Source organism: Monodelphis domestica, chromosome 2 (genome assembly GCF_027887165.1).
Source record: "Monodelphis domestica isolate mMonDom1 chromosome 2, mMonDom1.pri, whole genome shotgun sequence".
Lineage (NCBI taxonomy): Eukaryota > Metazoa > Chordata > Mammalia > Didelphimorphia > Didelphidae > Monodelphis > Monodelphis domestica.
Window position 1 is genome coordinate 520,878,982 of NC_077228.1, and position 12,249 is coordinate 520,891,230.

The 12,249-nt window shown below is 51.1% G+C and overlaps 1 protein-coding gene across 3 annotated transcripts in view; it reads right to left on the reverse strand.

Annotated features, from left to right (window-relative positions):
• GTF2IRD1 (GTF2I repeat domain containing 1) overlaps nt 1-12,249 on the reverse strand; it is a 79,643-nt gene that overhangs the window by 3,744 nt on the left and 63,650 nt on the right. For all 3 annotated transcript variants that reach the window (XM_056819752.1, XM_056819751.1, XM_056819750.1), the window contains one exon: nt 6,797-6,989. In XM_056819752.1, coding sequence (XP_056675730.1) covers nt 6,797-6,989 — 193 coding nt within the window. The remainder of the gene's footprint in view (nt 1-6,796; nt 6,990-12,249) is intronic.

The following is a 12,249-nucleotide window of genomic DNA, read 5'->3' on the forward strand; positions in this document are numbered from 1 at the left end:
CAGGATCTATCTGGGTGCCGCCCACCCTCGCCTCCACCAGCGTCACCAGAGAACTGGGGTCAGAGAGTCAGAGGGGCTGAAGAATATAAACAAGGGCCTGAAGGGAGGGCAGAAGGGAGCCTTGATGGATTTATAGCAGCTGCTGGGGATGGAGGGGGCCCAACCCTGATCTGTGAATATGGCAGGGAGCACCCCCCTCCTTTACTGAGAGCCCCAATCACAGGCAGCCTGAGCTGAGGGCTGAGATCCGAAAATAGAACTATCAGGGAGGGTGGGAGGAGACCAGGGTCACAAGGCGGTTTTAAATTGCTCTCTTCAAAATGGGATAAAGGGTTGTTTTTTTTGTTTTTTTTTTAAAGAGGGTGAACTGGTTGGGGGATGGTTGGTTACACAAGTTGTGGTCCATGAATTTGATGGAATAGAGCTGTGCTGTACCAAATGATGGCCACGAAGAGCCCGGGGTATCATGGGAAGGCTTCTATGAACTGACACAGTGAAATTAGCACGAAGAGCCCGGGGTAGCATGGGAAGACTTCTATGAACTGACACAGTGAAATTAGCACGAAGAGCCCAGGGTAGCATGGGAAGACTTCTATGAACTGATACAGAGTGAAATTAGCATGAAGAGCCCAGGGTAGCATAGGAAGACTTCTATGAACTGACACAGTGAAATTAGCACGAAGAGCCCAGGGTAGCATGGGAAGACTTCTATGAACTGACACAGTGAAATTAGCACAAAGAGCCCAGGGTAGCATGGGAAGACTTCTATGAACTGATACAGAGTGAAATTAGCATGAAGAGCCCAGGGTAGCATAGGAAGACTTCTATGAACTGACACAGTGAAATTAGCACGAAGAGCCCAGGGTAGCATGGGAAGACTTCTATGAACTGACACAGAGTGAAATTAGCACGAAGAGCCCAGGGTAGCATGGGAAGACTTCTATGAACTGACACAGAGTGAAATTAGCAGGGCCAGGAAAACACTGGACACGATGAGGCCAGCAGTGTACATGGACAGATGTTATCCTGGAAAAGAAGAGAAAACCAAACTCCCTCCCTTCTTTGTAGAGGTGGAGGCCTCTGGGTTGAGAATGCAGCATAAGCCGTAAGGCTCGGTTGATGAATTGGGTTAGTTTATGCCCAACTGCTCTTTTTTTCTTTTGTTAGGAGGGAATGGCTTGGACGGGCAGGGGAGGGATATATTTGGAAATGAAGCTGATGTAAAAAAAGAGATAATCATTCACAATTTAAAATTAAAATGTTAAGACAGGGCAAATCAGGATATGGAATTTAAAATTAAATTTAAAAAAAGGGAAAAGCAGGAGACAATATTTAAAATTAAATGTTAAAAAGAGGGCAAAGCAGGACATGGCGAACAAGCTAGTTTATGGAATAGAAAATTTGGCTCAAGAAATTCCTTTCAAGGTAGATGAAGCACTCATGAGAAAGGAAGAAGAAAGCAAAAAGTCAGGGGAATTGGGGAGTTGTAGCAGAAGCTATTGATGCTGGAGGAATGAAAAAAAACTTTTTCCAGAGGAGGGGAAAAAAATCTCCATTTTATTTTTTCTTTGATACTTTGGAGATGTGAGGAAAGAAATCACTGCCTGGGAGCTGGAGCCCTGTTTTGAGTATTCAGGTAAACAAGCAGAATATTTGTGGGAGAGGTGAGGTTCTGGCCCTAATAGGGAAGGTGTGTGTGTGTGTGTGTGTGTGTGTGTGTGTGTGTGTGTGTGTGTATTTGTTCCCCACCCTGGGAAAGGAGGCAAGCAAGTGGCCTGGAGAATGGGATTTCTGGACTTGGAGGCTGAAAGACCTAAGTTAAATCCTGCCTCACACACTTATTAGCTATATAACGGTGAGCAAGTCACTGGGTCTCTCTTACACTCAATTTCTTCATTTGTAAAATAGTTTCCTGATTGTTAAAATGGAACTGCCATTCAGTCATTTTTCAATTGTGTCTAGCTCTTCATGACTCCATTTGGGGTTTTCTTGGCAGATACTAGATAGTTTGTCATGTCCTTCTCCAGCCCATTTTACAGATGAGGAAACTGAGGCAAACAGGATGAAGTAACTTGCCCAGGGTCACCTAGCTATAAGTGCCTGAGGCAAGATTTGAACTTAGGAAGAGAAGTCTTCCTGATTCCAGGTCTGGTGCACTATCAACTATGCCACCCAGCAGTCCTAAAAAGGAGATAACTTTGATATTAAAAATAGCTGACATTTTACAATTTGTGAAGCATTTTAAGTCATTATCTCCCTGGGAGGGAGGTACTAGAGATAACATCCTCATTTTCCTGAAAAGGAAACTGATATTTAGTTTCTTGTCCTTGGCTAAAAAGCTAGTAAGGTTCAGAGACAAAATTGTTTCCTTTTAACCCCAAATAATTACTTTTCCCCTATACCAGCACCAGAGCCAGAGACTGATTGGAAGCAGTTTTGTGAATGTCTGGAAGTTATGAGCTAAAGCCAATATTTCTCGAGAGGATTATGGGAAAACAAGTTGTATTTAGGGCAAAAGTAATAAGTGGAGTTCGGGACTGACAGGGCACCACATTGTGCCGAGGGATTCTATTTCTTTTACATTTTGTTCCTGGCGTCTATTTTTACCCACTTCACACAGAATGCACTTTAACGAAACCTGGCTGCTATTTTAATAAAAAGGGTTTTTTTCCCCTTCTTTTTTTAAAATAGAAAAACTGTAGGGCTGGTTGGGCCATCGGCTCAGATATCTTATCACCTCTGTGGGCTGACAGCGGATGGATGACTCCCTGAAATCCTAAGGCTCAAGACCCACCTCACAGAGGCAGCTCCCAGGAGCCGCAGAAGCAGCAGAGATTCTCCTCTCACCCAGAAGAAGCGGCTCTGCTATTCTGTGGGGCTCCTTTCTAAGTCTTCTGGGGAGCTATTATAATGTAGCACCTGCAGCCCTCTAGTACACCATGGATGGCCAAAGGCTGTCTTCCCAAAGTGAGTTTCTGTGCTTCAGACATTGGCCCCGCCGGGGTCAGGGGGTCTTGCTTTCTGCGCCCCTCTGGCCTCTAAGGGGTGCTGCTGACCTGGCAGAATCTGTAAGGGGCAGGAGAGACCCTGACCACAAAGCCCATCTGACTTAGTCGCGTGGCAGGGGGAAGAATCGGCTCCTGGAAAGTCTGAGTTTTAGGGGAAATGACTTCAGTAATATCTCCCCGTTAGGCCCTTTAGGGGGAAGCTGACCCACGAGGCCCCGATGTCCACTTGGGGGCAACTCTGCAAAGAGCGAGCAGAATGAGTCTGAAGGACGAGCGAGGCTCTGGGTCTTGCCTAGCAAATTCAACCCTATTTTGGAGATGGAAAGTTCAGGATGAAAAAATATGAATCTTCCCCAGAGGATGACTTTTAGCTAAGGTCAACCCTGAATCATAAGTACCCTTCGGAGCCATGTGACCGAGCTGCTTGGGCTCACAACTCGGCCTGGGGGGTGGAGGGAAGAGGGAAAGAAAACCCGTTTACAGAAATGTAGAAAATAACCTTCGCTAAATTCCCCTGAACGTGTGAACCTGATTCATAGGGTTGCTGCGAGCATAACATGGGGAGGAGCTTTGCAGAAGTTACAAACATGACAGAAATACATTGTTCAGGGGGCAGGTAGGTGGTCCAGAGGATAGAGAGCCAGACCTGGAGACAGGAGGTTCAGGGTTCAAATCTGACCTCAGATTACATCCTAGCTGGGCAAGTCACTTCACCCCCATTGCCCAGCCCTTCTTCTGCCTGGGAACCAAGAGATAATATTGATTCTAAGATGGGAGGTAAGGGAGAAAGGAAGAAAGAAGGAAGGAAGGAAGGAAGGAAGGAAGGAAGGAAGGAAGGAAGGAAGGAAGGAAGGAAGGAAGGAAGGAAGAAATGGAGAAAGAAAAAGACAGAAAGAAAGGAAGAAAGAAAGGAAGCAAGGAAAGAAGAAAGAAAGGAAGGAAGCAAAGAAGAAAGAAAGGAAGGAAGGAAGGAAGAAAGGAAGTAAGGAAGTAAGGAAGCAAGGAAGAAAGAAAGGAAGGAAGGGAGAAAGGAAGAAAGGAAGAAAGAAAGGAAGGAAGGAAGAAAGAAAGAAAGGAAGAAGAAAGGAAGAAAGAAAGGAAGAAAGAAAGAAAGGAAGGAAGAAAGGAAGGAAGAAAGGAAGAAAGAAAGGAAGGAAGGAAGAAAGGAAGGAAGAAAGGAAGAAAGAAAGAAAGGAAGGAAGGAAGCAAGGAAGGAAGAAGGAAAGGAAGGAAGGAAGAAATAGAGAAAGAAAAAGACAGAAAGGAAGGAAGGAAGGAAGGAAGAATAAAGGAAGGAAGAAAGAAAGGAAGAAAGGAAAGAAGGAAGAAATAGAGAAAGAAAAAGACAGAAAGAAAGGAAGGAAGAAAGAAAGGAAGGAAGGAAGAAAGGAAGGAAGGAAGGAAGCATGGAAGGAAGAAAGAAAGAATGGAAGGAAGGAAGGAAGGGAAGGAAGGAAGGAAGAAATAGAGAAAGAAAAAGACAGAAAGAAAGGAAGCAAGGAAGGAAGAGAAAGAAAAAGAAAATTTAAAAAAATTAAATTATTATTTTTTTAAACCCTTACTTTCAGTCAGTATCAATTCTAAGACAGGAGGGCAAGGACTAGGGAAACAGGGTTAAGTGACTTGCCCAGGGTCACACAGCTTGGAAGTATCTAAGGCCACATTTGAACCCAGGTTCTCCCAACTCTAGGCCTGGCTCTCTATCCACTGTGTTCCTTAGCTTCCCTTATAGGATCTTCATCAAATAAAGATGCAGTTGTCATTATTATAGTCTGTTGTGATCTGGCTGAAAAAGCCTTTTTGGGTAACATTTTCAATAATTAAAAAGCTAAAAACTCGGTTAACCAGAAGCCCTTGCTGGCCTCAAGCTTTGGACAGATGGAAGAGGCCGAAGCTCTGGGCCCCGGGGGACGCGGACCTCCCGGCACCTACGGTTCTTGGTTTTGCTTCTGTCCTGGCTCCCTTTGGCATCTGCTGAAGCCTCTGGACCCCTCTGCAGAGTCATGTTTTTAAATGCAAAAAGCACACAGGATTATAAAAAGAAACCAATGATTTAAAAAATAAATAACTTAAAATTTAAATAATTAAATTAATTATTAGAATATATTAAAAAGCAAACAAGGTTATTTCCACCCCCCTCTGCCCCAGGCAGAGCCCCTGTGTTATGTGTTACACTCTGGCTCCCTTTCTTCCCTCCTTGGCACATTCTTTCCTTTTTTAAAAAAACTTACTTTATGGCTTAGAATCAATATTAAGTATCGGGTTCAAGGCAGAAGAGCGGTAAGGGCTAGGTAAATGGGGTAAGTGACTTATCCAGGGTCACCCAGCTAGGAAGTGTCTGAGGCCAGATTTGAACCCAGGCCCTCCCGTCCCCAGGTCTGGTGCTCTGTCCTTGGCTCCAGCCAGCTCATCCTCTTTTCCCAGGAGGAGCTTCGTGCCCCTCCGATATCACACGTCACAGATGTGCCCTTCTCATCCATGGATACTGGCGCCCAGAGGAGGGGAGCACGAGGTCTCCGGGCATCCCCCCACGTCGGGTCCAGCTGCCTTCCTTGTCCATCTCCTCCCGACTCCGCCCGAGGGCTGACCCCGCTCTGCTCCGGTCTCGGCCCGGAAAAGCCGTCCACGAGTTCCTGGGGATCCCCGTTCTTAAATGTCCGGCAAGTCGACCCCCGGACAGCGTCCGCGGCCAGGCCGAACCGCCTGCTTCTCTTTCTGATCACAGGATTCGATTCCTTTTCCAGCCACAGCGTGAAGGACTCTCACCAACTCCAGCCGGCCGCGGCTCCTCCCGCGTCAGTCCTGGGTCGCCCTTTCCGTGCTCTGGAGGCGTCTTCCACGGAGAAGCTCCCAAGCGGCCTCCAGCATCTTCTCCTGGAAGCCCCTCATGGCCGTCCAAGGCCACCCTCCGGCAGGAGCCCCGCTGGCTGGCCAGGCGGGCCTCCAGTCAGGCTCCGGCCAGGCCCTCGAGGCCCCTCCCCCAGACGGCTGCCGCCAAGCTCTCCCCTCCGGCCTCTCCACAACGGCGGCCAGCGAGGCTGTGCCTGGCCTCCTTATTCGCCTCCTCCAGGATGAAGTGGAGGCTCCGGTTTCCTGTCAAAAGCCCTTCCTGGCCTGGCCCAAACCACCTCCGACCCTCCCCGTTCTGGCAGCTCCCAGGCTGGCCTCCTGCTTGCTTCTGCCTCCGAGTCCGCCCGACGCAGCCCGCTTTTCTGGGCTTCCCTCCACGGCCGGCGCCCCAGATCCCGGGCGGCCATTCGAAGGCTCCGATCGCGGATGGAGGGCGGGGAGAGGCTGTGCTGGGTCCTGTCCCTGCGCCTAGCAGAGTGCCTGGCAGGGACCTTCGGTGCCTTGACTTTTGAACCCTCCCCTTCCATCTGAGAGTCCACCCAGCTGGGAAGCGTCTGAGGCCACACCGGAACTCCGGGCTCCACTGAGCCTCCTGTCTGCCCCCCACTAGGGGGTCTGACCGAGAAGAGGGCCGAGGCCGGCACGGGGGGGGGGGCGACTCCAGAGGCTCATGGATGCCCCGGACGCCCCCCCCCCCGGCTCGAGTGGACCAATGGGTCCCTGCGTCCCCTAAAGGTCAGAGCAGGCGCCGACCTGCACAGGGACGACCCCGGAAGGACGGAGAGCCTCGGCCAGAGGGAGGCCGGACAGTCGTGGAGGGAGAACAGCCAGCCGAGAAGCTCTGCCGGGGAACCCGAGGGGCTGCCTGTCCCAACGAGGCCCGGGTCACCCGGGGGCCCCTTCCTGGCCGGTCCCTCCCCTCCCTCGGGGCCACTTACTGCAGCTGACTGAGGATGACCATCCGCACGTGCTCCCGAGCCTTCAAGATCTTCTCCAGCCGGTGGATGTCGTACGTGTTGGGGTTCCGGAAAGGGATGTCGTCCGGCAGGCCCGTGACCTCCACGGCCTCCGGGTTGTCCCGGATCAGCTTGTATGGGACCAGCACCGGGCGGTTCAGGCCCAGGGCCTCACCTGCAGGGGCGAAAGGGGTTCAGGTCAAGGGGGGGCAGCTGCTGCCTGCGCAGCACCTCAGAAGCACCCTCCCGCCGAACCTTCGCTTCCCCTCTAGAATGAGACCTGAGCACTGGCAGCGAGAGGGAGGGCCAGGCACCGGGGCAGGAGGGGGGCGGGTAAGTGACTTGGCCAGGGTCACACAGCTGGGAAGTGTCTGAAGCCACATTTGAACCCAGGACCTCCCATCTCCATGCCTACCCAGCTGCCCCTTTCCAGCTCTCATTCCATGCTGCTTTTAAGTCCCAGCTTTGAATGGCCGTGTGGCTGTGTGATCCTGGGCATGTCTCTACGCCTACATTGCAGAAAAGCAGCACAGCTACGCTGGTGTAGCATTTCCTCATTATCAATGAAATCCCAGGCCCGGTCCTTGTTCTATATATGAGGCGGCACACAGTGGGCCCTCAGTAAGTGCCAGCCCGCAGGGAGGACGCCGTCTCCCTCTCAGGCCCCCCCCCCCCGCCACCGCTACTCAGCCTCTCCCGGCACCGAAGGTCCCCCCAAAGCTGGTTTGCAGCCTCCGACGCCAGGAGCCTCTGGGGCAGCCATAGGCTGGGCGGCTCTCCCGGGACCTTTCTCGTCAGGCTGTGCCGGAGACCCCCGAGTACGGCCAGCCCCGATCCCTGATCTGGCCCGGCTTCAGGCGTGGAGGCGGCCGGAGGCCGGAGGAGAGCGGCAGAGGGCCGAGTTTCGAGGCAGAGCGCAAGCAAGACTCTGGCTTGTCCTTTGCTTCCCCGAGGGCCAATGGCATCACGGGATGTTGTCTTGGGTGCGGCTGGGCCTGAGGCGAGCCAGAGCGGTCCAGGGACGTCCTTTCCAGCCCCCTGGCCCTGGCAGCAGTCGTTCCCCTTCCCAGAGCCCGGACTCCTGACTTCTCCCTCCCAGGTAGCTCAGCCTCCTCTGAGGTGCAGCTCGGGGGACGGGCCTCCCCCGATTCCCCTAGTTAAGAATGTCCTTCTGCTCCTTGGGTTTCCCAAGGACACTGTCCAGGGCGCCCCTTTCCCTCGCTCCTCCCTTCCTTGTATCCCTCTCTCCAACCCCCCACTTCTGCCACCCTCAACAGAAGGCCAGCTATTTTATTTTTTATTTTGGACTCTCAAGGGCCTAGGACAGGGTCTTGGTCAAAGAAGGGTGACAGGAAGCTATAGAAGGCTTTTGAGCAGAGGAGTGACACCTCTGCTCTTCTTCCTCCCCACACGGAGCCAACCCTGATAACAAAGACAAAGAAAGGGACACAGCTCTTTGGGGGGCACCATACAATCTGGACCTAAACCCCAGAACTGAATCTTGGGATGATTTCCATGTGGAGATAATGCAGTCCAACGGCCTCCTTCAGATGAGGAAACTGAGGCCCGAAGAGGTGGAGGTAGCAGAAAGGAAGAGCTGGGTCTGAACCTTGGTCTTCTCACTCCATATCTAGTGCATTTTCTTAGAGGAGTCTTTATAGATTAAAAAAAATTATATCACCTTTTCTTCTAATATCCCTCAGCAAGGTGGCACAATGGTTAGAACACAGGGCCTGGAGTAAGACTCATCTTCCTGAGTTCAAATCTGACCTCAGAAGCTTATTAGCTGGGTGACCTTGGGCGAGTCACTTATTTCTCTTTGCCTCAATTGTCATCTATAAAATGAGCTGGAGAAAGAAATGACCAACCACTCCAGTGTCTCTGCCAAGAAAATCTCAAACCCTGTTGGCCTCAGTATCCTCATCTGTCAAATAAGCTGGGGAAGGAAATGGAAAAGCATTCTAGTATCTCTGCCAGTAAAATCTCAAACTCTGTTGGCCAGTTTCCTCATCTGTCAAATGAGCTGGAGAAGGAAATGGCCAACCATTCCAGTATCTCTGCCAAGAAAATCTCAAACCTGTGGCCTCAGTTTCCTCATCTGTAAAATAAGCTGGAGAAAGAATAGCCAACCATTCCAGTATCTCTGCCAGCAAAATCTCAAACCTGTGGCCTCAGTTTCCTCATCTGTAAAATAAGCTGGAGAAAGAATGGCCAACCATTCCAGTATCTCTGCCAAGACAATCTCAAACCTGTGGCCTCAGTTTCCTCATCTGTCAAATGAGCTGGGGAAGGAAATGGCCAACCACTCCAGTATCTCTGCCAAGACAACTCCAAATGGGGTCACAGGAGTCAGAAGGGTGGTAACGGATGGACCCCCTTCCCTAATCCAGGATGTTTTACACGTAAAAGTCCCAGGTTCTATTTCGTGTGGGGATGCAGCTGGGGTTCGGACTAGGGCTTGAGAGGAGAGAGGACGACGGTGAAGGGTGAGGGAATCGCAGAATTTTGGCTGAGGGCTGGAAGGACTTTTACAGCCTTCCCAGGATCACAGAAAGAGCTTAGGGACCCACGAGTTCGTTCATTTTACATATGGGGAAACTGAGGCCGGGGAAAGCACCGACTGGCCCAAGGTCACGGCGGCCAGGGCTCGTCCCACCACGTGCTGGCCACCGCCTGCCCAGCTCACTCAGCAGTCACTGAGACCCTTTGGAGGCCTACGTGAGCGTCTTCCTGAGAGGGCGTCGGAAGCATCCCTTTGGACGGAAGGACGGGCTCCCTCTATTCCTTGACCCCCACCCTGACTGCCGCCGCGTCCGGGCACTCGAGGTTTCCGGGCTGCAGACGGGAATCTCAGCCTGAAGCACTGCGGAGGCAGGGAGGGCCCGGGAGGAGCAGCTGCTGGTCAAGTGGGGCTCTTCAAACAAGAGGAGCCCGCGGGAACGGGCTTAGGGGAGCGGCTGGCTGAAATTGCTAGAAAGCAGAGGGGGCGGCGGGGAGACGCGCTCGGCTGGGCCTCGGAAATGGCTTTAAGGATATTGTTTCGTCCCCCAAAAGCGGGGAGCTGCGCGGCCGGCACCGGGCGGGAGGGAGACTTAGGAAAACTCACGTGGAAATTTGTCATTGCGTGTAATTGGTAAAAAATGAAAAATGAAAATGTCTTTGAATGGGGTTGTGGCTAGTCCTGATCCAATAGAACACGAGTTTCCTGACTGCTTGCACACAGCAGGCATTCAATACATGCTCCTGGATCCATCACAGGCAGAGAAAACAGAGGAGAACATCAAGTTCAGCGAAATGCAAAGATGGCGGGGTGGCAAGGAACCGGTGGAAAGGTGTTTGGATTTGGAGTCACAGGTCTCGGGTTCAAATCTTGGTCAGGGCTCGGCCCCCCAAGCCTCGTTTCCTTGGTGGCAGAAGGGGACGCTGGGTGAGATGCCCTCAGAGTTCTCTACTAGGAAGGATCCCAGGATAAGTGAGGGACGCGGAAGACCCGAGTTCAAATGGCCATTCATTTGCCCCGTGACCCTGGAAAAACCCCCCTCCATCCTTGATCTTGGTTTCGTCGTCTTTAAGATGAGGAAGTCGGCCCAGACGATCTCTAAGGTCTCTTCAGATCTTGGCATCCGATGCCAAGGAGCCATCTTGGCCTCCTTAGATGTTTAAACAGGTGGCGGATAGGGCTGGGGTCAAAGTGCGAACTAAGGGAAGCCAGTCACCTGCGCTGTTCGTTTGGACCCCTTTTCCTCCCAATCGCACGCCACTAACGAGTGACTCAGACCAGGAACGAGGGTAGAGCAGCAGGGGCTCTATGGAACGAGGGTAGAGCAGCAGGGGCTCTATCCCAGGACGCCAAATTTGGAGGGTGCTTTTCACAGCCCAAAACTATTAAGGGGTAAACAGCTGGTGAGCAAGAAGAGGTAGTCGAAGGAGTTCGAGGCTTGCCTCTGACATAGACTGGCTGTTGGTCCTGCGCAGGGCACCGAACCGCTCCGCACGGCAGGCCGCTCCTCCAGACGTTACGATGCCCACAAGGTGCCAACCTGCACTGGTCAGAGGGAGATCCTTCTGCCGCTGAAGTCTCAGATCTAGTCTACAGAACCCTGCAGAGCTTTAAGGTTTGCAAAGGATTCGTCTCTCACAGCAACCTTTAGGGGATATTTTAAACCTCGTTGGACTTGTCCACGGGAATTGAAATAGGAAATCGCCAAGATGGCGGGCTGCCCTGAGCGACTCTCCCAGCCTGCCCTGCGGCATTGAGCAGGAGGTCAGGTTTGTGGCATTTGTCCTGCTCCAGCTCTGCAGTGACCTCTGAGTGTCTGGCTCTGATCAGGGAGGCACCAGGACCCCCCGGAAGAGAAACTGGACTCGGGGTCAGAAGACGAAGGATCAGGCTCTCTGCTCCTTCTCACGCTGCTGTAAGCCTAGGGTTCGGGGAGGGACGACCTCGGGTCCTTCTCTAAAGGGATGGTTTCTGTTTGGCAACCTTGCGGGTTTCCCAACGTCCAAATTACTTTATAATTATCATCATCGTCATCATCATAGCCATAAGATTCATTTGCAAAGTGCCTTTATCTCGTTTGATTCTCATGACCTCCCTGTCAGGCAGGTACTGTAGCTGTCATTATACCCATTTTACAGATGAGAAAGCTGAGGCCCAGAGAATTTAAGTAACTTAGTAATAATAGCCCACACTTATTGGGTGTGGGTTTTTTTTGGCACGGACCTGGGATTCCATGTGTATAAGAGAACTCCCACAGGATCAAAGGACCCCAGATCTTGGGCTCAGAGGCCATGCGAGCCAACTCTCTCATTTTACAGATGAGACAATTGAGGCCCAGGGAAATGAAGGAAAAGAATCATAGATCTTGAACTAGAAGCCTTGGAGGCCATCCAGACTAACTCTTTCATGTGAGAGATAAGGAAAATGACTCTGAGCAGCTAAGAAGGTTTTCAGGGTCACATAAGTATCTGAGGTAGAGCAGCTAGGTGGCTCCGTGGATACAGCACCCATCTGGATTTGAGAGGTCTCGAGTTCAAATTTGACCCCAGATTCTTCCTAGCTGTGTGACTCTGGGCAAACCACTTAACCCCAATTGCCTAGCCCTTGCCCTTCAGTCTTAAGAGATAGATAAGGCCCAGGATGGCCCAGTCTAAATGCAAAAGGATCTTGCCAGGCGAGACCAGTGGGTTTAGGTTTAATTTTCATTTATGCAATTTTGTGATCATAGGTAAGTTTTTCCTTAAAATAAGAATTCTCGGCTAGATGACTTCCAATTTTCCTTCTGGCTCTAAATATATGACCTTAACATCTGTGAAAAATTAGCCAAAGCTAATCAACGAACAAATGTTAAGTTGGAATGGGGCTAAATATTAGAAATACAAATTTAAAAAGAAAGGCAGCCTTTGCCCTCACAAAGCTAGCTTTCTCTCTCTCT